The sequence below is a fragment of the Arvicola amphibius genome, chromosome 15 (assembly GCF_903992535.2).
Source record: "Arvicola amphibius chromosome 15, mArvAmp1.2, whole genome shotgun sequence".
In the NCBI taxonomy this organism is placed as follows: domain Eukaryota; kingdom Metazoa; phylum Chordata; class Mammalia; order Rodentia; family Cricetidae; genus Arvicola; species Arvicola amphibius.
In genome coordinates, this window is record NC_052061.1 from 20559524 (window position 1) to 20580872 (window position 21349).

The window sequence follows — 21349 nt, forward strand, 5'->3', positions numbered from 1 at the left end:
GCACAGGGGCGGGGGAGACAGAGGAAGGGAGAGAGAAAGCAGAAAAAACAGATGTAGATCTGGAGGACAGTCAATGCTAGCAATGTAATAAATAAAATAAAACAGTGTTTTTGAAGCTTAAGCCCAAGGAATGTCTGTACAGGCCTTTCTCTTTCTTCTCCCTTTTCTATAACAACAGATAATATAAATATCAGATTAAATATTGTTCTTACAAATGTAATTTTTATTGTATTAAAGCAATTGAGGCATATGGTTTAGGCTTTAAAAAGACCTCCAGGAGTTTAATAGGACATTTACTATTTCAGGTTATGATATATATATATATATATATATATATATATATATATATATATGTTTATTTTATGTTATAATTTTAATGACAAAATAATTTTTATACTATGACTTATACTTTGTCTTAATTGAACATTTTAAAGGAAAAAAACCTGTTGTGACTTATTTTCTAGTTTGTTGTTCCTTAATGTGGAATATGTATTAGTCAGGGTCTGTAAAGGAACAGAGCTGACACTGGTAGAATGAGTGTGTGTGTGTGTGTGTGTGTGTGTGTGTGTGTGTGTGTGTGTGTGTGTGTGTGTTATGAGGGACATGGTCCAGGTAGGCCAAAAACGGCTGTCTCACACTGGAGAGGTGGAGAATTCAGTAGTTGTTCAGTCCGTGAGGCTGGATGTCTCTGTGGTCCTGACCTGGTGGCATAGGCCTGGAGGATTCCTGGAGCTGGATTCCTGGAGACCTCTTGGTCTTCATTCATGTTGGCATGCCAAAGAAGTTCGTTCTAACATCAGGGAAAAAATGCCACAGCAACAGGACGGATGAAATTGCCAACAAGAGTAAAGACTAGCAGGCAAAAAGCCATGCTTCTTCTTCGGTGTCCCTTTCTCTGGGCTGCCACCAGAAGGTATAGCCAACATTCAGGATGGAGTTTCCTGCTTCAGATAATCTGCCTGAGAAGCACTGTCACAGAAATGCCCAGCAGCTTGTGTTTACGTTGGTTCCGTTTGTAGTCAAGCTGACAAGCAAGATTAGCCAGCACGGAATATGCTTGACATTTGAGCTTTGCGAAATATCTACTTGGGGGATTATGTGTACCCAACATTTTCAAAACATATTTTTTTATAGTATCTAAGACTGTCTTTCAAAAAACTGTTTCTCTTTCCCCTGAACAAGCTGCTATTTCCTCTTCCCCAAACCTCGTTCTCCTCTTGCATCCCTCAGGAACGTTATCTCACACTGTGGCGTATCCCAAGGCTCCTGTGACAGTTGGGCCATGGTGATTTCTGCAGCAGATCCTCGGGTTTGTGCATGTGAGATGTCTAGCCTGGGACTCTGTCCTTCCCCCAGCCGTGTTCCCTAGAGCGTGCCACATAACGCTCATCTTTGCCACCATTACACACGTTCTCCCCTTAAGTTGGACAGAAGACAATTTGAATTCTAAACTGGGCACCAGGTGCTGAAGTAAGCAGACAGGCCTGCCTAAACCTGGAGCAACATATCAGGACCCCAGCTGCCGTAGCATCAACTCCCACTTCCGAGATTAGCTGCTGTCCCTCCTTTCTCTGGAGCTCTCTATACTGACTGTTTTCTCAACTCACCTGCTGCTTGACACCAGGCTGTTTCCTGACCTGAGGGACCAGTGTGACCCAGGACACGTCTGCTGTATCCCCACAGCTCGCCCACCCCGGACTCCAGTTCACTGCTGTGATGATGATGCAATTGAGGGATGCTGGGTCTGCCTTGAGCCCCGTCTGTAGTCTCCTCACAGTTCACCTGCCCTGCACTCCAGTCCAGTATGACAACGCCGTGTAAACACCTGAGGGATGGTCTTCTCAGAAATGTAGAGCTTGCTACCCGGGAGCTACCCCACCAAAGTAGCACACAGTTTTAATGGGCCGGCAATGTGGATTCATCACAAATGAAAGTTTCCTTTAATAGACATTGACAGTCTCAGATCATACTGTGAGTGTCAGAAGTTAAGAAGACAGGTAAACATGCCAAACATCGTTGGCATAAACTTTGTCCTGTTTGGACTTTCAACAAATCTTAACTTTTTGCAGTTTTCTCTTTATAAAATGATTTATACTCCTCTGCAATTCCTAAGACAATTTATGATTAAGTGGTAAATATATATTAAAATCTCATGTATACAATAATCATGAATTTCATGAGAATAAGTTTTATTTCAGTGCTTTATGGCACATTTTAAGACTAGCAGAAGGGTGTATCTCTCTGTAGATCTTCCCACTCAAAATTGCCATCAAGTGTGGGCCAGCGTCTGTCACTAGTGCGATGAGATGTGCGGGACTGACGCCTGATAAAGAAGATCATCCATTGAAACAGTCAACATCTTTAGCGTCCACATGGTTTCGAGTGGTTGGGGAGATGGCTCAGTTGATAACAGCACTAGCCAAACAAGCATGTGAGACCCAGCACCCATTAACAAGTTGAGCTTGGCTGTGAGTACCTGGATCTCCAGCACTGTGGGCCTAGGGTGCAGACAGATTGATCCTGACAGCTTGCTGGCCAGCCATCTTGGCCAAAATGGCGAGCTTCCTGTTCAGTGAGAGACAGAGAGACAGCCTGTCAAGACACTTAAAATGGAGAGTGGTTGAGGGAAACACTCAAAGTTTTGCTGTCTTCCACAGTGTGCACATGGATGTTTGTACACACTTGTTTGTACACACACATGAGAGAGAGAGAGAGAGAGAGAGAGAGAGAGAGAGAGAGAGAGAGAGAGAGAGAGAGAGAGAGAGAGAAATCAGTAAATAAAATTGCATGGATTGGGAGGAGGAAAGTAGAACTTCTACAGTTAGGTCAAGGAGTGGCATGTGTGTCATGTAGATTGAAACCTACTAAAGGCTGTCGCTTGCATTAGCTAATTTAGAATTCCATAACAAAATGCATGGTCTACGTGACTTCAAAAGCAGACGCTTATTTTGTTACAGTTCTAGAGTGTATAAGCCTAAAATCAGTATGCTAGCCAATTTGGTAACTTTATATCTGGTGAGCAATATTAGTTGATTTAATCAGTTGTATTAGGGGTGTTGTCTGATTGTGTGTCATGGATCTAAATCTCCAGAGAACAGAATCGTTGTTTCAAAATTACAGTGCTATTGAGTTGATATGATACCGTCTGATTTGCAGTTTGGATGGGTGATGTGTTGTGGGAAGGTCCCATTTCTGTGTGTCGTCTACACAGATGAGGATCTTCTAAGAGGAATCAAGCATAAAGTAGTCTTTGACCACTAAGAGCCAGCGCTGCCTCCACGGAGAACAATAGTATCTCAGAACAGCAGCTTGATCTCTGTGAATTCAGGATTTTGTGTAGAAGGTTCCATATAGTTCACTCTGCTGTGGTCTTTTGTCAATGATCTTCAAAAGACGATTCCTCAAAGCTGTATCCAATGATTTCATGGACAGCTGCCACATGCAAACTAGGAAAGAGCCTCCACCTCATTCTGAGGCAGAGAGATCCGACTTCAGGGAATAGACACTCCATGCTGAGATGATGATCGCTGTGTTCCTAAACGGCCATTTAGCAGCTTTGTGTAGAAGGAGATGAGAGGAGGACGTATTGGAAACAGAAATGAGCCTTAAGTAGAGCCACGTCTCACTGCAAATGCCTCTGGTGATATCAGGAGTACCTTCCCCACCTTGCTATGAGAAAGGAAGATGACCACAAATGACATGTAGCTGGTCAGAGGAAGCATTTAAAAGAATAAAATTCATAGTAACTCCTCTGTGTAGATGGAACTCAATATAGAAATGGCAAAAGCATATTAACAAGCTTACTGCATATTGTAACTGAATCTCACAGTCAAGGCACGTGTAGTAGACAGATTTCAGAGTCATTAATGAAGATGTAGATTGTCTGGCTTCCTCTTCAAAACTGTTCCAGGAATATGTATACTCCTTTTTCATGAGGGTTCCATGTCTGAGCTTCTAGGAAAGAACATCCCTGGGAAAAGGAATAAGGAGCAGAAATGAGGGTAAGAAGATGCTTATGAGAGCAGACAGGAAATTGCCAAAAAATTTTAGGTCACCCCCTTGGGGATCGGTATCTGAAGCTGTGGACTCTTCCCTGAAGAGCCTAGTAGGACCTACAGACAGACTACAGTTTCCCTAAGACTCTCACAACAAAAGAACATTCTAGGCTTTCTGTTTATTTTATTTTGTTTATATTAACTATTAATATCTGACATGCTCACTGTGAAAATTCTCCCTGCATCCTCTCTTTGGCTGGAAGAAGGAACATTAGTCTCTCACCAGCCCACTGGGAATTGAAAAATTTCATTTCTTCTGTCAGTTACAGCTTCATAGGAAAACAAGTGAGGAACCATCTGAGGCTCTGACTCCTACTATGGCTTGATCACTGGGGACATGTAACTGTCCTCTTCTGTTCCTTCTTCTCCTCTAACCAGGGACTCCTTAGCCGCAGATGTTATAAACTCTTAATCACTAGCTTTGCAAGTCAGGTTATTTGTAATGCACCTCTTATTTTATGAGAAAGGGTTTGCACTGTTTTGTTAAAAACAAAAAAAAATATGTTTGTCCTAGAAATGAGATTATTCAATATACTTTTGTTTTATTTCATGTTTCCTTTACTTAAAATATAGTTGTTCGTATGTTGAAATTCTCCAAATGTGAAGGAAATATAAATATTTGGGTCCTTGGTTCACTTTCCTAAGGTTGTAAATTTTGTTTTTGTACTTGAAGGACAGTCATTTTCTTCTTTTTAGTTATTCCTCAAGTGCCATTTAACCAGCAATAAAGTGTACTCTGTAATTACACAATATATATATATATATATATATATATATATATATATATATATTACATATAAACATGAGTAAATGGTCATAGCTTAAGCAAACAATATATTCAAAATGGAGCTAGAAACAGATAGCTTGTTTAAAACTCTTGAAACCACATGCAGAGCTTCATGTTGTTGCAAACAAAAGTAAATCATTTAGTCTCTCATTTCATTATTTTAAAGTGTGATTACATTTTTTTCCATTAATTCCTAGTGTGCACTAGCGTATGAATGTACAGCAGCAGAAAGTGGGAGCGGGAAGGACAACTCACCTTTTTTAAATGCAGGTATGTAACTTAGCTTTGGATACTTGCATTAATGCTATATGAACATAAATTTTAATTTTCTATGAAATCCATGGTATTGAACTTGGACAGCATCCTCTCAGAGGCCCTCCTGAGTACTCAGTTTACTCCATGCTTGATTGGGAAAAAACATAATGGAATATTAATTTTCTATTTTCATGTGGGTGATAGGCTTGGGGTGGGGTGACTGTCCACTCAGTTCTGAATATAGTACTAAATGTTCTAATCCAGTCAACCTCAAGGAATGTGCAGGATGTAAGATATCAACAGCTTCTTTTTAGTTATCTTACATTAGGAAGAAAGAGGCCAATTAAGTCAGTATTCTAAAGTTAGAGTTTTTAAATTTAAAAAACCCAAACTAAGTCTTAGACCTTAGATAAGAAGTGTGTTGTGCAGATAAAAATCTTACTCATGACTTTGGCATATGTGCCCCCGTCTTTCCTTCTCTGTATTTATCTATCTAAACTCAGCAGCTTTGGCATGAACCTGCTTAAAGTCCCCTGTGAGAATTTTATTCTTTAGACAAAGAAAGCCATTAGTATTCTCTAGGTTTTGCATTAATGTATTCTATGGAACTTGGCAGTGTGGTGTGAGCTATGGAGTCCCTACTGAGTGGGAGAGAATGTTATATCACAATCTTCTATTTATATCTCTAGAGATGTGATTCACAATTCAGGAAACTCTATTGTCTTTTGTAAAAAACAAAAACTGTTTGCCTAAAGTTCTTATCCTTTTCCAAGGTTGTCTGTGCTGCAAAGTTGAATGTGTGTGTGTGTGTGTGTGTGTGTGTGTGTGTGTGTGTATGTGTGTGTGTTGGGAATCTGGAAGTCTGAGGGCAGCAGAGAAAGCTCAAGGAGAAGTTAATAGGTCACTAAAAAAATCTTCAAGTACCTTAGCTGTCTGAGAAAACAAAACTCCAGAGGTCACAGTAGCTATCATGTTTGTGAAGCTCTGATATGATTTCATATTATAATTATGTAATTGATACAATAAAGTTGAAAACATGTAATTGGTTCCTTTTAGTTGTTATGTTAAAATATAATCAGGAGCAACTTAAGGAAACATTTTGTGGGTACTTATGGTTCCAGAGAGGGAAGAGTCCCTCATAGTGAGGTGGCATGACAGCAAGGAGCAATATGGTGGCTAGAGCAGGAAGCTGAGAGATCACATCTTTAACCGAAACAGGAAGCTTAGTGAATGGAAGCCGAGTGGGGCTGTATACCACAAACCCCATCCTCAGCCATGTGCTTCCTCCTATAAGATGCCATAACCATCCCAAACAGCACCAACGTCTATGGGCTAAATGTCCCCACACTTTAGCCTCTGGGCAACAGCTCTCATTCAACCTCCCTATTGTGTGTCTGATTTTTATTTTTATATTTTTAGGCAGAATAGTAGTAAGAAAGTTAAATTTAATTTTGGGGAATGAGGAGTTGGGTCAGTGAACTTGGAACTCAAAGAAGTATAGCTAGTAGGGTGGCTTGCAGTCTAGGTGGGCTTTCCTGTCTACTTACGTAACACATGCACCTCCTCTGCCTCTCTGCCTCTGAATAGCAGAAAGGTTCCTAAAATGTAAAAAGATGAATGTGTTGTTGTTAAAGGAAGAGCACACTCAAGCTCCCAGGACTGGTGCCAAGCATCAAGGTGTCTCTCACAGGAGTTTCAGCCTTTGCAAGTCAATGACCAAATTCTCCTGATCAATGCTGGGCTTCCCCTGTGAAATCTTGTTTTGCTTTGTTGTGTGTAACTGCAAGAGTGACTGAATCTTTTTATTATGATGTTAAATCAGACTGACTCATGAGCCTTTTATGAGTTTCTGGCTGTCAGCAAACATTGGTTTTAATATAGCATCTTCCTTGGATACATCCCTATTTACTGAGTTATGAAATTAGCCTTTGTCCTTTATAGACCACTGTCATGCTGTATATTTAGATGTCAATACCCTTTGTATTCTGGGCAGGAGTCATATGTATGAAACAGTGGTAATTTTTAGGAGTATAAGTTGAATGTAAACAGATATAGGGAATGTGCCACTGTTATTCACAAATACATACAGCCTACATTTCTATTTAGGGAATTTATTATTTCTTTTTGATTCAGAGATGAACCACAACCTTTCTTCAAAACGGGCCCACTATATCCACTTCTTTCTTCACAAAATAGCATAGGCCACTCTCTCCTCTTTGTAGGTGATGCAGATTGTCAGCTCCTATGGATGCACTGCTTCAGACTTCCCATGTTAGAACGTATTGCATACATTAGCAAACATGGGACTATTAAACCTGTCAAATTGAATTTCACATTTCTTAATAATAGATTTTTTACTGACATAATAAAAATCTTCCATCTTGTAGAATCTGACCAAAAATTTGCTGGTAAAATAAAATTTTGTTATTAAATATAAGTTTTCAGTCTTGATGTATGCACAACTTTGAGATTTCTAGTAAGCTAGAAAAAACAGCCAATTCTTCTACATGGTTTATTATTTAACGGTGATCCCAAACCAGAGAGGGAAAGAGGGAAGAGGGGGTGAGGATGAAAAGAAAGAGAGAAACTTTTATTATTCCAGCTTCTTTGGTAATGAACTTCAAGCTCCAGAATGGAGGGCATTGATACATATTCATTCCTTCTCAGTGATACTCTGTTTAAACACAAGGCATCCAAGACTAGGTTTCTTGTGACAAGAATGGTCATTAGCCACTGATGGGCACACATGGAAACAGAAGGTGCCTAGAGTGGTAAGGAGCTCAGAAGTGCTGAGAGCAGATACAGACAGAGCACTTGAATCAGCGATGCATTCTTTGCTCTTAAATGCATAAGACTCTCATGGACCAGAACACCATAGGAAATTGAAAACACCTAGATTGTAGGCTTCAGATAACAGATAATTGCATGGAAATTTTGAATGATAGAATTTGTTTTCCTTAAAAGCCACTGTGAAATGTGTGTGTGTGTGTGTGTGTGTGTGTGTGTGTGTGTGTGTGTGTGCGTGCGCACATATTTGGCAATGCCTTGTTCTGTAGCTCAGATTATCCCAGGACTCACAATGCTGCCTCTGCCCCACCCAGTATGCCACAGTTATAGGCAAATTCCACATGCAACATTTTTCTATTTTTACATGTTGCCTCAGGATTTAATTGCATTCACAGAAACACACAACTAAATTAAACATTGAGATCATATTCTCTTCACTAGCACCCAATCCGTCACCCAGAATACCTTATGGCTATAAAAATATTCACCCTGTTCATTCTGGGTGCTCATGGCTTCCAGCCAGATATCAGCTTCCAGTGCTATTCCTTTCCATTTGTTTTCATCTAGTGGAGAACGATGAATAAAAACTCAGAGACAAAAATTGGGGTTCAACCTGAAGGTCAGGAAAACAAAACAGCCAGCTACTGACTCTTTCCTCAACTTCAGTCTGAAATGGCGATCCTGCCTCCAGGAATCTCAGAATGAGACTGTCTCTGAGGGCTGTCTCCTCCTATATAATCCTCTCTGGTTCTGGGATTAAGGTCGTGTAACAGCACTACTGCCTGGTTTCTACGGCAGACTAGTGTGGCTACTGGGATGAAATGTGGTGTGTGTCATTGCTGCCTGGTCTAAAAGGCTGATTAGTGTGGCTGTTTTACTTTTCTGATCTTCAGGCAAGCTTGATTTCTTAAAGTACAAATACTAGTTTAAATAATCTGCACCTGTGTTATTATTACTCTGTAATTTTAAAACTTAGAGCTATTTTGACTTAATACTCTGGTCCTGATTCCTTTGATTTCTTCATCTTTTAATTAGTTCACAAAACAATGGTTTTCTCTACAGCATCCTCTTTCACCCACATCTTGTACCTCGCTCACCTTCAGCCTCCATTGCCCGTCTGATCTAGGCCGTCCCGCTGGCCCCCACTTCCCTCCAAGACACCCTTTCCTTCTTCCATGGGCTCTTCTTGCCGCTTGCCAGGTGTCTCTGTATTTTGTTGTTTTTAATAATCTAGTGTAATCAATGGGCCTTGCCTGTGGGGACTTTCCAGCTCTTTTCATTGAGTCTGTGCTAATATATTTAGGTTAATCAGCTTCAGGTGGAAGGGTGAATTTCCTCTAATCAGCGGTGCCATCTTTGAGATGCCACTTAGGCCTCAAACCTGGGCTCTGTTCGTCCCCTCTCTTATCTGCCTGAGCTAGACTATGATAATCAGGGCAGGAAGACGACATTGTCTGAGTGGAGACTTTGCTGGAAAGATATGCAGAGCATGCAGCCGCAGTCACTCTTCCTACCACTCAGAGGACCTCTGCTTTAATAAGCAAGGACTTTGCCTTTGTCCTTTTCTCTTGCCTCCCCATCTCATACCAAACAGTGGGTGGTGCTGTCTCTCCACTCCTCCTGGGAAAAGCGAGGATGGGAACGTGTGAGTTGCATTTCTGTGGAATGAGCCCAGAGGACTGCAGCAGATGAAGGGAGGGAACCCAAAATCTGCTCATGTCTCACCATCCTCCAAAGGTGGCTCCCATTCCCATGCTGACACACAGTGGATTGTAAGCCTTCCAGGATGCTGACCAAATTCTTGAGGCAGTGGATTATAAAGAGAAAAGTTACTTTGGCTTATAGGTATGGAGGCTGTGATCAAATGATTCCATTTGTGCTCAGTCTCTGACTTTACTGACAGGTCATGTTGGGAGCACGCCATGGAGCAAACGCTTTACAATAGGAGTCAAGAAGGAATAGGAGAAGAAGGGAAAGAGACCAGAAACTGGAGTTTCCCATCTTCTTTGGAGGGATGGTCACCAGTCTTCAGTGGTTTCATGATCTTCCATGAGGCCTCATTTCTTCAGTTTTCTATGATCTCCTATTAGCACCAGCTGATAGCCACACATTTTACCCAAGGACCTTTAGGAGACATTTATAACATCTAAACTAACAGCACAGCTGTGTACTAAGACCCACAGGGCATATGCAGTACAAACAAGAGACGTCTGTCAGATAGACACAGTAGAGACTGAAGAAACCCTCTCAGGTGTTCTAGGAAGTCTAATTGAGGTTGGTAGAAAGGTGGTGGGCGGGAGAGGTGACTCTTTGAAGCATATCAAATGCTTTAAGCAGAGGTATGCCAGTACATGACTTTTTTCTCTGCCCGAAATGGGAATCGCCTGAGTTCTTCCCGTTACATCCTGCCCTGACCGTCACAAAATGAACAGGGCTGAAGCGTACCCCTTCTCTGACTACCGGAAGTCTAAGTCCAAATTCTGTAGACTGAATTCTAGTGTCATCCTGGAGTCATTTATTTTGTTTATTCTTCATCAGGATGTCTGTTATAATTTCCCCTTGTCCTTGGCCCTAAATCAACAATGGGAAGACGAAGAGTCTGTGGGTCAGGTTGGATGAGAGAAGCAATGTTGTCTAATTCAGCTGAGAACCTATTTCTATGTGGCATTTTCTTGGGATTGAATGACGGCAACACATTTAGATTCCTTAACTTATCTAGAGAAATGTCACTACAAATTTCTTGGGAGCTTATTTCTATCATTAACTATAAAATTATGTCCATATGTATGTATCTGTGCTTGGGTGTGTCCCCTTGGTGTGGGTGATTGCAGAGGACAGAAGCATTGAATTTCCTGGAGTTGGAATTACAGGCAGCCGTGAGCCATTCAGCCGGGAACTGAACTCTGGCCCTCTAGCAGAATACTGATCACTCTTAATCATGGATCCATCTCCAACCCTGGGAGCAGAATCCGTGAACAATTCATATCACACATGTTGCCTTTCGCAGAGCCGTCTCTCTCCCTGATTTCTGCACTATTGTGGTTTTCTTACTTCCTCTTCCTGTCAGCGTGTCTGTTATTTCTGTTTTTATTGTTCAGTTCTTATCCAGTCTTAATAAGAGCCGAGACCCATTTCAGATGTGTGTAAGTCTAAGAAAATGGTGAGCACCATTGAGAGGCATCGGCATCGAACTGAATTACAAGGACATACCCTTAGTGATGGAGTTCAGCATTTAGGGAAGAGGCGGCATCTGTACAATCAGCTGTAAAATTAGACAATTAAACATTGTATAATTGAAAGTATGGAATGAATGGATTTCCTCGAAGGTTCCACGGTCCATTAAAATTATCATTGTGGAAGATCTTAAATCAATGACGTCAGTTCCTATTTAAGTAAATTGTTTTACATCCTCCTAGTAGCCATGTGGGGAGTCAAGATGAGGAGAGATGTACTTCCTCTGGAAAGGTATATGAAGAGAACATGATAAAATAAATCATAGTGTTCCCTGGCAATCCTTTGGCCCAGGTCACATTTCTGGACTCCAGTTAGCCCACTGATAACCCCTCATACTTCTTTACGTCCAGACACAGACAGGACAGAGCATTCCTGGTGATTCTGATTTGTCTTTTGATCCCAGGTTTCTGGAACAGAAGGCTTTTATGTGTTATCTGTCTTAGTTTTGTTGAACATTTTCTTGGCATCTTTGAATTATTCAGAATTGTCAGAGCTTGGCTTTTATAATTGATGAATTCCGTGGAAAGCAGGTGGCATGGCACCTTTTAGCACATTCCTCTTACAGAGTCTGGGAGCAATGGCACAGACACCTGAATGGAGATGCTAAAGTGAAGGAAATCTTCCATTTTCTCTCTGCTCTTGTGTTTGCCTGGGGCTGGACCTCAAGAGGATAATGCATCAGTTGAAATCTGGACCAGTTTAGAACAAAACTCATTAAGTTATCATAAAACCCTGGCACAATGCAAAACACCTCAAGAGTTCTCTCTGTAGACCTGCCATATGGTATTTTTAACCTTTGCTTTGGAAAAAGCACAATGAATATGGAAATGGGGATACACATGGGCATCTTTAAAAGGGACTCACATGGGGCCGGAGAGATGGCACAGCAATTAGCTTGCAGAGGACCTGGGTTTGGTTCCCAGCACCCACATCAGGTATCTCACAACCTCTCAAAACTCCAGTTCCAGCCTCCGCAGGTGCCCGTATTATCTACATGATGCATTTAAACACCAATGTACTTGGAATTTTCTTTGGGCCACCAACCAGCTCCCAAATAAAGACACAGAGATGTTAATTATGAACGATTGGCCTAGGCTTAGGTTTGTCCCACTCACTTTTATAACTTAACCTGTTTCTCGTCATCTACATTTTGTCTTGGGGCTTTTTTACTTTTCTCTCATTCTGTATGTTCTGCTCTCCTTCTTCTGTGTCTGGCTGGCTGGCCCTGGCATCTCCCGGGTGTCTCTTTTCTTTCTTCTCTTTCTCCTCTGAGTCTAGATTCCTTCTCCTACTTATTCTCCTTCCTGGAAGTCCTGCCTATACCTCCTCCTTTTCTATTGGCCATTTAGCTATTTATTCGAACTATCAGGTGCTTTAGGCAAGGTAAAAAGCAACACATCTTTACACAGTTAAACAAACATTGTGCAACATAAACAAATGCAATGTATCTTTGCATCGTTAAATATTCTGCAACACACAGACAAGCACATTGACACCATAGAGATAAAAATAAATAAATCGATGAGCTGTTCGTCATGTTCTGCACAGCTATTATTAAGGCGGTGAGCCAGTTGCACAGTCAGAAAAGAATAAACAAAAGGCATAGTGGAGCTTCGGAGTTCAAGGTCTCAGTCACACGTTCACTTACACAGCTGGAGTGTGTGTATGTGTGGATTGGCTGGAAAAGGAGTTGGCAGACACACTCGGCATCAGGGTCTATTGCTCAGTGTTTGATGCGTGAGTCCGACAGCTCTCTTTTATGTGAGGATGTGAAACCCTGCCATTATTGGCACAGCAAAAGCTTGAGTTGAGATAATCTTATCTGTATTTTTTTCCAATTGCCCAGATTATTTTCATGATGGTTAAAGATCAGGCCATATATTTTTTTTTTATTTTTAAACACATGCTTCATTCTATGGTATTTTATGATATAGAAGAAGTATCCTTGCCTGGGATCCAGTTCATAAAGGAAAGCTGGAAGACTAAATCGAGTTTTGAAGAGGATCACATCAGCCAGCTTCCCCTCGCTGCGACAAATCCCTGAGCCACTGCACCAGGAGGTTCATTGTGGCGCGGCCAGGTGGTTTCAGTGCCATTGTGCCTGTGGCAAGGCAGACATTGTAGCAAGGAGTGTGTGATGGAGCAAGGCAGGTCTGCTCATTGTAGCCAAAAGCAGAGAAGTGAGGGAGTGAGGGCTGATGCTTTCTAGGAGGTACCGCCAATGGTTCTGCCACCGCTCCTCGGAGCTAAGGTTGGCAACTAAGCCTTTAAGCCACAAAGTTTGAGTCATTTCAGAGGCAAAACATAGCAGATCTCTGTGACTGACAAACATATACAATTTGGTATTCAATTATCAGCATCTGTACTGTAAAAGCTACATAGAAAATATTCATGGAGTGGTTTTCTTTCATGATTAAGTTACCAGAAGTGTGTGTGTGTGTGTGTGTATGTATTTGTTTCTGTGACTTGTGTGCATTGTATGTGTGTATTGTACATGTGTTTATGTGTATGTGTATGTGTTTGTGTGTATGTGTGTATGTCTTTGTGTGTATGACTGTATTGTTTGTGTATTTGTGTGTATATGTATTGCTGTGTGTGCTTGTGTTATGTACATTTTTGTGTATGTGTTGTGTGTGTATATGTGTATGCATATGTTTGTGTGTGTATTTGTGTATATGTGCATGTATCTGTGCATGCATGAGTTTTTGTGTGTGTGCATGTGTGTGTACTTTATTGTCATTCTTCTCAATTTCTTCCAAGACTAGCAGAAGTTGTGTGCTGTCTGTGGATGCTGTGTCATAGTGGTCAGAGGCAGCAGCTCTGTGCTGTGTAGATGCTCTGTCATAATGGTGAGAGGAGAGTTTCTCTCCCAGTTATTAGTCAAATTGTCCTTGTTTTCTGCTTTAAAAAATGTCAACAACACAGGGTTATATCAGAAAATGATCATTAAAATGAAAAGCAAACAAAAAAATCAAAAGGTGAAGGATGCGTTTGGGGCTTGACAAAGACAATGGAAAGCTTTATGTTTTCTGACAGAACTCAAAATCTAAATTTCATGAAAAAATAATTACTGATTTTTAAAGGGAAAGAAATATCCAAAGACCCTAAAAAGTGCTTTGAGAGACAGAAAAAGGCTTTGTAACTCTGAAAAGGGAGTTTAAGGCATAGCAACGGAGTGCCTACAGAATAAATAAATGATACATATTTTCATGCATTAGTAGGAAATATTTTAGACCTTTCAAATATTGAGGTTTTGTTTTACCACAATAAAAGCATCACCTTTCCAAACTCAGTATGCTAGTGTGGATTTATAAGCTCTTGCCAGATACAAGTTAACCTGAGGGCATCTTCTTGAATTCAGTACATGCTTTTTCTTTGCTCTCCTCTCCTCTCCTCTCCTCTCCTCTCCTCTCCTCTCCTCTCCTCTCCTCTCCTCTCCTCTCCTCTCCTCTCCTCTCCTCTCCTCTCCTCTTCTCTCCTCTCCTCTCCTCTCCTCTCCTCTCCTCTCCTCCCCTCTTTCCTTCCCTCCTCTCTGTTCTCATCCAGTCTCTTCCTCTTCTCTCCCTCTCCCCTCTCCTCCTCTCCTCCCTTCCCTATCCTCCTCTCTCCTCTCCCACCTCTCTTCACCTCCTCTCCCCTTCCCTCCTCTCCTTTTCTCTTCCTCCCCTCTTTCCTTCCCCCTCTTCTCCCCTCCACTCCCCTTCCCTCTCTACCCTCTTTCTCCTCTCCTCTCCTCTCCTCTCCTCTCCTCTCCTCTCCTCTCCTCTCCTCTCCTCTCCTCTCCTCTCCTCTCCTCTCCTCTCCTCTCCTCTCCTCTCCTCCTCTCTTCTTCCCCCTCTCCACCCCTCTCTTCTCACTTCTCCTCTTCCTCCCCTTTATTTCTCCCCTCTTCTTTCTCCACTCCCTCTCCTCCCCTCTTCTCTAAGTCTTAGAAAAATATAGTAAACCTTTTTAAGTTTTGTGATGTGATCAAAGGATAAAATGTAAAATAATCATAAAATCTCAAAAATAGGATCTTTTTGAACATACATTATTTCTTGGTGTTAAATTATTTTCTCTCATTATCCTACAAAGCTTCTGCTGCTTCATGCCTTTGTCAGTTCTGTAGAAGATAAACCTTTCTAATTCTTGGCCTGGGTATAGAAGTATTTTAGAAGACTTGAATTTGCTGTCTTGAGAATGAGACATTGGGAGACTTTAGAGCCATGTCTGTGGATGCCAGTGCTCACTGTGCTAGCGTGGGAAGGCGAGTCATACCCCGGCATCCACATACAAGGCCAGATACAGCCCTGTCTCTGCATGGGCAAATCCAGAACTGGGCAGTGAGCGAAGAGATAGCAAGATGGGTCGGGACTTACATCCTCTCAGCTTAGCTTCAGATTCAATAAGAGACACCTTCTCCCACTAAGGCAGTGGGTGATAAAACAGAATGGCTGACATCCTTCTGTCCTTTGAGAACACATGAACACACATGTACATGTAATACATGTGCATATCCCATGTTCACATATATACATGAACGTGCATACAAAACAAAGAATGACATTTAAAATCAAGGTTTCTGATTATACATGCACACACATATATATCCATAGGGATAATGTTGAGAGGCTTTCTATGAGAAGAATGGGTGTACATATTCTCATCTTCAAGTTCAGGAAAGGCACTTCATCTTTACTCAAATAACAAATAGGATATGGTCTTCTTCCCAAGGGTTAAAGATGTATAAGGCCTTGTACATCTTATGCTGAGGGGAGCTGATCCATGTGTTATGCTCAGAATTGCTTACAATTAGATAGATTCACTTCACTGTCAACTGTCTTAACTGGCTGTATTGGTACTGGAACCAACTCTCTAGATATAGACTGGTGACATCTGACGTTGTGCTGTCATTTAAGCCTTGGTATCTGAGTGTTACAATGGGCGTCATTGCCCAGCAGCAACTACAAGAGCATTCTGTCCTGAAATGTGTGATTTGGGAGTGTGTTGTGCGTTTGGGATTCCCGAAGAAGATCACATATAAGGTTAATGTGTGACCCTTCCCTCCTGAATCTTGGGTTGTATGACACAGTTACTCTTTAAACCACGGCCACCTACTCCAAATAGCATGCTTTCCCAATGCCAAAGATCTACTTCTGATAAGACAGGAAAGTATGATATTGAAATGTTGACAATTGAAGATATGTAAAATATTGATTTTATATATCTTAGGACAAAGAAATAAACCTTTCTGATATAGGAAAATTTTAACTAGTAGGGCTTTGGAAAGAATTTCAAGTATTTAGGAAATAGCATGTATATTGTTATTTACTCAAGGACATAAAGCTAATAGTAATCAGAGAATGCTTATAATTGTTCTCAAAGTGTATTTTACATTTATGTACTAATACTTTATCTATATTTATGGGTGCATATGCTTTATAAAATATTTAATAACAAAGAAATGAATAGGTGGGGAAGAGGCAACACTGATGCATTTACTAATTGAATTCTCAGACATGTTTACCAAATTTGACAAAAACTATGGGTTCCAATGATAACACAAAAATATGATGTAAAAAATATTTTTAAAAATTCAAGTTCACTAATGGATTCCAATAAGCAGGATATTGTTTATTAAATGGATAAACGAAACGTTGCCCTGATTGATGATTTTCTTTACTGAGCTTTTTGTGATGTCCATTTGCTTTTGATTTAACTCCTGCATTTCTTTCTTCCTGGCCAGTGTTAAGGAACCCTGTGTGTAAGCTCTATAGATTCCCCACAGCCGACAACAAGTGGATGCGAATCCGTGAGCAGATGTCGGAAAGCGTTCTTTCCTTTCATATCCCGAAGGAGCTGATTGCCCTGAACATAAAAGAAGACTTGTGTAGGTAAGAGAGACGAACCATCTCTCACACTCCTTTTTGGTTTTAGCTAAAGTTATATATCGTAGATATTTAATATGTTATGTTGTTTGAAGCACACAAATTGAGGAATGGTTACACTGAGTCATTAATCCATACAATACCTCACACACATGTTAAAGCTGACCTCAGCTACGTTTTTGCTTTCAGTTTTTCCTTTTCCAATATGGATCATGCAAAGTTTTAAATTATGCGCATTAGGAGATAGCTTAGGTGCTTCCTGTGAAAGCGTGGAATCTGCACAGACTCCCCAGTGGCCAGATCAAAAGCAGGTGGCACAGATTTGTAGTTGCATCGCTGAGGAGACAGAGACAGAGGATCACTGGAGCTTGAAGGCCAGCCCAGCTCACTAGCTGGTGAAGTTCCAGGTCACCTGAGAGATTCTGTCTCTAAAAAAACAGTGGAAGGTGACCAAAGGAAACACCACGTGTAGATTTTTGTTCTACATGTGGATGTGTGCAAATAGAGAGGTATCACGCTCCACATACACAAAATTGCATATATGATATTTTGTATCTTTTTTTTTTCCTTTTTGTTTTTTGTTTTTTGTGATAGGGTTTCTCTGTAACTTTGGAGCCTGTCCTGGAACTAGCACTTGTAGATCAGGCTGGCCTCGAACTCACAGAGATCCACTTGCCTCTGCCTCCTGAATGTTAGGATTAAAGGAGTGAGCCATCACTGCTCAGCCAAATATTTTGTACCTTGAGTTGTATTTCTTATACAAAGCTTTATAGCAAACCAATACCACAAGCTCTGACTCATGTCTTTATCTCGTCTGTTTCGGATTACTCTTTGTTTGGCTCCTATTTGAATCAGAGAAGAGGAGCCTTGTCTATGGACTATGTAAATTAGCAAGACTTTTAAACACTTGTTGGTCTAAAAGCATTTAAGAAAACTGGTAAGATACATTAATGGAAAGCACTTTTTCTGATGAAATCAAATCAATTTCTATAATAACACAGGAGGGTTTGTGAGTTCATTGGTTTGTAAGAGCATCTCTGAACCATGACTAATTAGATAATCTGATACTTTGCCTACTAAACTGTGCTGTAATGACTTACAAATGCAGAATACTGTATCATATGAAACACATTTAAGGTCCAAAATCTCAAGTAATTGTCAATGTTTTCATAGTCTAATAATTCTATAATTGCTGAAACATACAGTAGAGAGTAAACTGTCCTGTGCTTGGGTGCCTGTTTCATGTCGACAGCCGGACACCTTTGACTAGTGATATTGGGTCTTTTAGTAGACTCTGCCATCTCCAGAGATTCCAGATTGACCTATGCCAGAAATGGCACCACCGAAGGGTAGCTACAGTGGTGGGAAAATTGGTTAGAGCAGGAATTAATGCACTGCTGTTCTTTATCAAAAAGAAGAAGTGCTAACAGAAACTGACACTTAGGAAAAGTTAGGAAGGGTTTTGGATTTAAAGAAACTGGTGTGGGTCTAGAAACAGCAACTGAAGGGAAGATGAGTAGATGGGTGTTTAGGGTGACTGGTTGAGGAAAACCAGAGCACAGAAATCAGATCATAAAAATGGACTCAGGCCAAGGGAAGCTGGGGCATGGTCTGGCATCTCCATAGACTACGGAAGACCCAGCCACATATTCTGGAGAGAGGGCCTGACAGCAGTGTACCAGACAGGACCTGAACCATCACTCAGCTAAAAAGCACAAGGAGTTTCCCAATGAGCAGATGTAAGAGGTGATTGTTAGCCCTAACCCCTATGCTGCATCTTAGGAACTCCATCTAGCTTGGTTCCCAAATCTCCAAGGAAATAACCGAAGGCATAAAAAACGGACAATGAAGACATTTCACAACACAGAGAAATCTATTCACACACTAATATATAAGTATGCTGTGTTCTGACTTCCACACACAAATGTGTGTGTGCAATCATACATGTGTACATGTGAACACACACATATGTAATTTAAATAGACACTATAAAAATTCTTAAAACATGACTTTTTATGAAAGTAGAATCTCCCAGATGTAACTAGACTCTGAAAGACTTTATGCAGAAGTCTTTCTATTGCTTTTATTCAGATCCCAGAACAGTCCCTGCCCTGTTTACTTTTTCTCCCAAGCCCAGAGGCAGACGGGGTCTTCCTGACTTTCACTGAAGGCCAGAGCATCACTGATGCCATCCTTCAGTGCTTGTGAGCACCTATAAAACATTTTATCACCATACTTAGGGAATTATTAAGGGAAAGATCAGGACTTTCCTTCAGGAAAAGTTATCTGGGCCAACTTACTATGATGAACACTTATATTGGCAAAGACTCATGTAATTATTTTGTGAATTTTTAGCCAAATTGCATCCCTATACTTTTAATAAAAAGGAATAAGCTGATGTATTGTGTCCTCTATGAGACCTGTAGAACATAGAAGGGTATTCAACTACACAGAGAGATAATAAGCAGATATAGATATAACCAGTCATACATACTTTAAAATATAATTCAATAAACACAGTCTTAAGTCTGTTATAAGTAGTCATGTTCATATACCTATAGCATGCATATATATTTCTATATGCTATATATCTAGCTGCAGCTATGAGAAGACTATACAAGGGCCAATATAAATATTTTTGTTTTTTCTAGACAGATGTGGTCTCTGTCCCTGCCACTTTAGCACAAGCAAACAAGCAGTCACGGACATTTGAGTGAACCGTTATAGGTGCATTTTAATCAGATTTTATTGAGAAAAGCAGAACTTGCTTCTCAGGTCCCAAGATGGTGACCTCACAAGCACAGTCCTCATGGCCTACACAGGCTTTATTGAAAATTCTTTGTTGACAATATTAGTCTTTTTTCATCTCTTTTCTGAAGATATACATACCCTCGGACAGCATAGCACAGCCGTTCTGAGGTGTGTGTGGCCAAATCTCTGCAGGAGCGTTTGATAGTTACTTGACTATTTTGTTGTATTAACTTGCCCTAGTTGAGGAAGGAGCACCTGAAAGGCAAAGACTGCCATGGGAGGCCATCTTCACTCAGCACAGTAGCTAAGCCATGTTGTGGAACTATTGTCAGAAGAAAGCGATTGTCTCCCCTCCACTCTGTGCACCCTATAGGCTGTGTAAGAACTCTGGGGGGGGGGGCACATACCCACTGAGGACTAGAGGAACTGCTGGAGATCCCACCATTTCTGGTGGAGGTTCATGATCAAGACCAAGGGACTGCCATGGGTAAGTAGTCTGAGAGCAGATGCAAGGACATGCACCACTGAGATGCCATGACATTATATAAAGGGCCAGATAGAGCCTGTGGAAATTCTGTGATTACAAGTCCTCTCACACTACAAACCACCTCTCACACTACAAAGAACCAGACCCCCGCATCCTTGATGCATATGCAGTATCCACAATATGCCCATCACCTACTGAAACATTTCCTTGGGATAACCATAGGAGAAAGCAAACTTCTAAAAGGCTGTGTGTGTGTGTGTGTGTGTGTGTGTGTGTGTGTGTGTGTGTGTGTGTGTGTGTGTGTGTGTGTGTGTGTTCGTGTGTGTTCGTGTGTATTGCATAACAATCACAATGAAAGGAAACGATGTATCAGTTTGAGAATTTGAGTCTCAGAGACCTATAGTTTCTTCAAGTTTGATCATGAGATTGCTTTTGAAAGGTAACAGCCATGGAAGGAAATGGTTAAGGCAGTGCTAGTTATGTATAGTCAAATCTGCTTCTAAAGAAAAAATCTTGACAGTCAAATGTGTTACTGACTTTCATGTGTCTGAGTTTGACATATATCTGTAAGTTAGTCTGGGTATGTTTGCAGGACCACATGTGTTCGCTGTTTGCTTGTTGGCAGAATGCATCTTCTTAGAGTATAAATGAAGAAGACCATATTCTCCGCAGCCAATCATGACCAAGTTTAAGTGTTGCTGGAGGGGACATAATGAGCGGCAGCTGCTTTTAAATCATTCATTCACAGTTTCTGTCCTTGCCTGCCTCCGACATCCAAAACCACGCTTGCATTTTGTCTCACAGTTAGTGTGACATTTGCACCCAGCCTGAAGCATTTTTATTAAATTTGAGCTTGTACACACACAAAGTCTTATGGCCATGACAGAGTTGAAATCCTCTGGGAGCTGCCCCCAGCTGGCCTGAGCAGTGGCATCTTCTCAGTTTAAATTCAAGGAAAATAATCTTTTGAGTCGGCAGTGAAGGGTTCACAGCGCTGCACTCTGAATTCTATATTGTGGTTTTGCTCCAGCATCCTCACAAGCAAGAAATCTGAGCCAACACTGTTTACTGCAGTAAAGATGGGCACATTCTATGGTTAGTAATTTTGGGACATTTGTTCCTGGAG

General features: G+C 41.0%; 1 protein-coding gene across 2 annotated transcripts in view; it reads left to right on the plus strand.

Annotated features, from left to right (window-relative positions):
- Inpp4b (inositol polyphosphate-4-phosphatase type II B) overlaps positions 1-21349 on the plus strand; it is a 400041-nt gene that overhangs the window by 195855 nt on the left and 182837 nt on the right. For both annotated transcript variants that reach the window (XM_038312818.1, XM_038312820.1), the window contains exons 9-10: positions 5040-5112; positions 16844-16991. In XM_038312818.1, coding sequence (XP_038168746.1) covers positions 5040-5112; positions 16844-16991 — 221 coding nt within the window. The remainder of the gene's footprint in view (positions 1-5039; positions 5113-16843; positions 16992-21349) is intronic.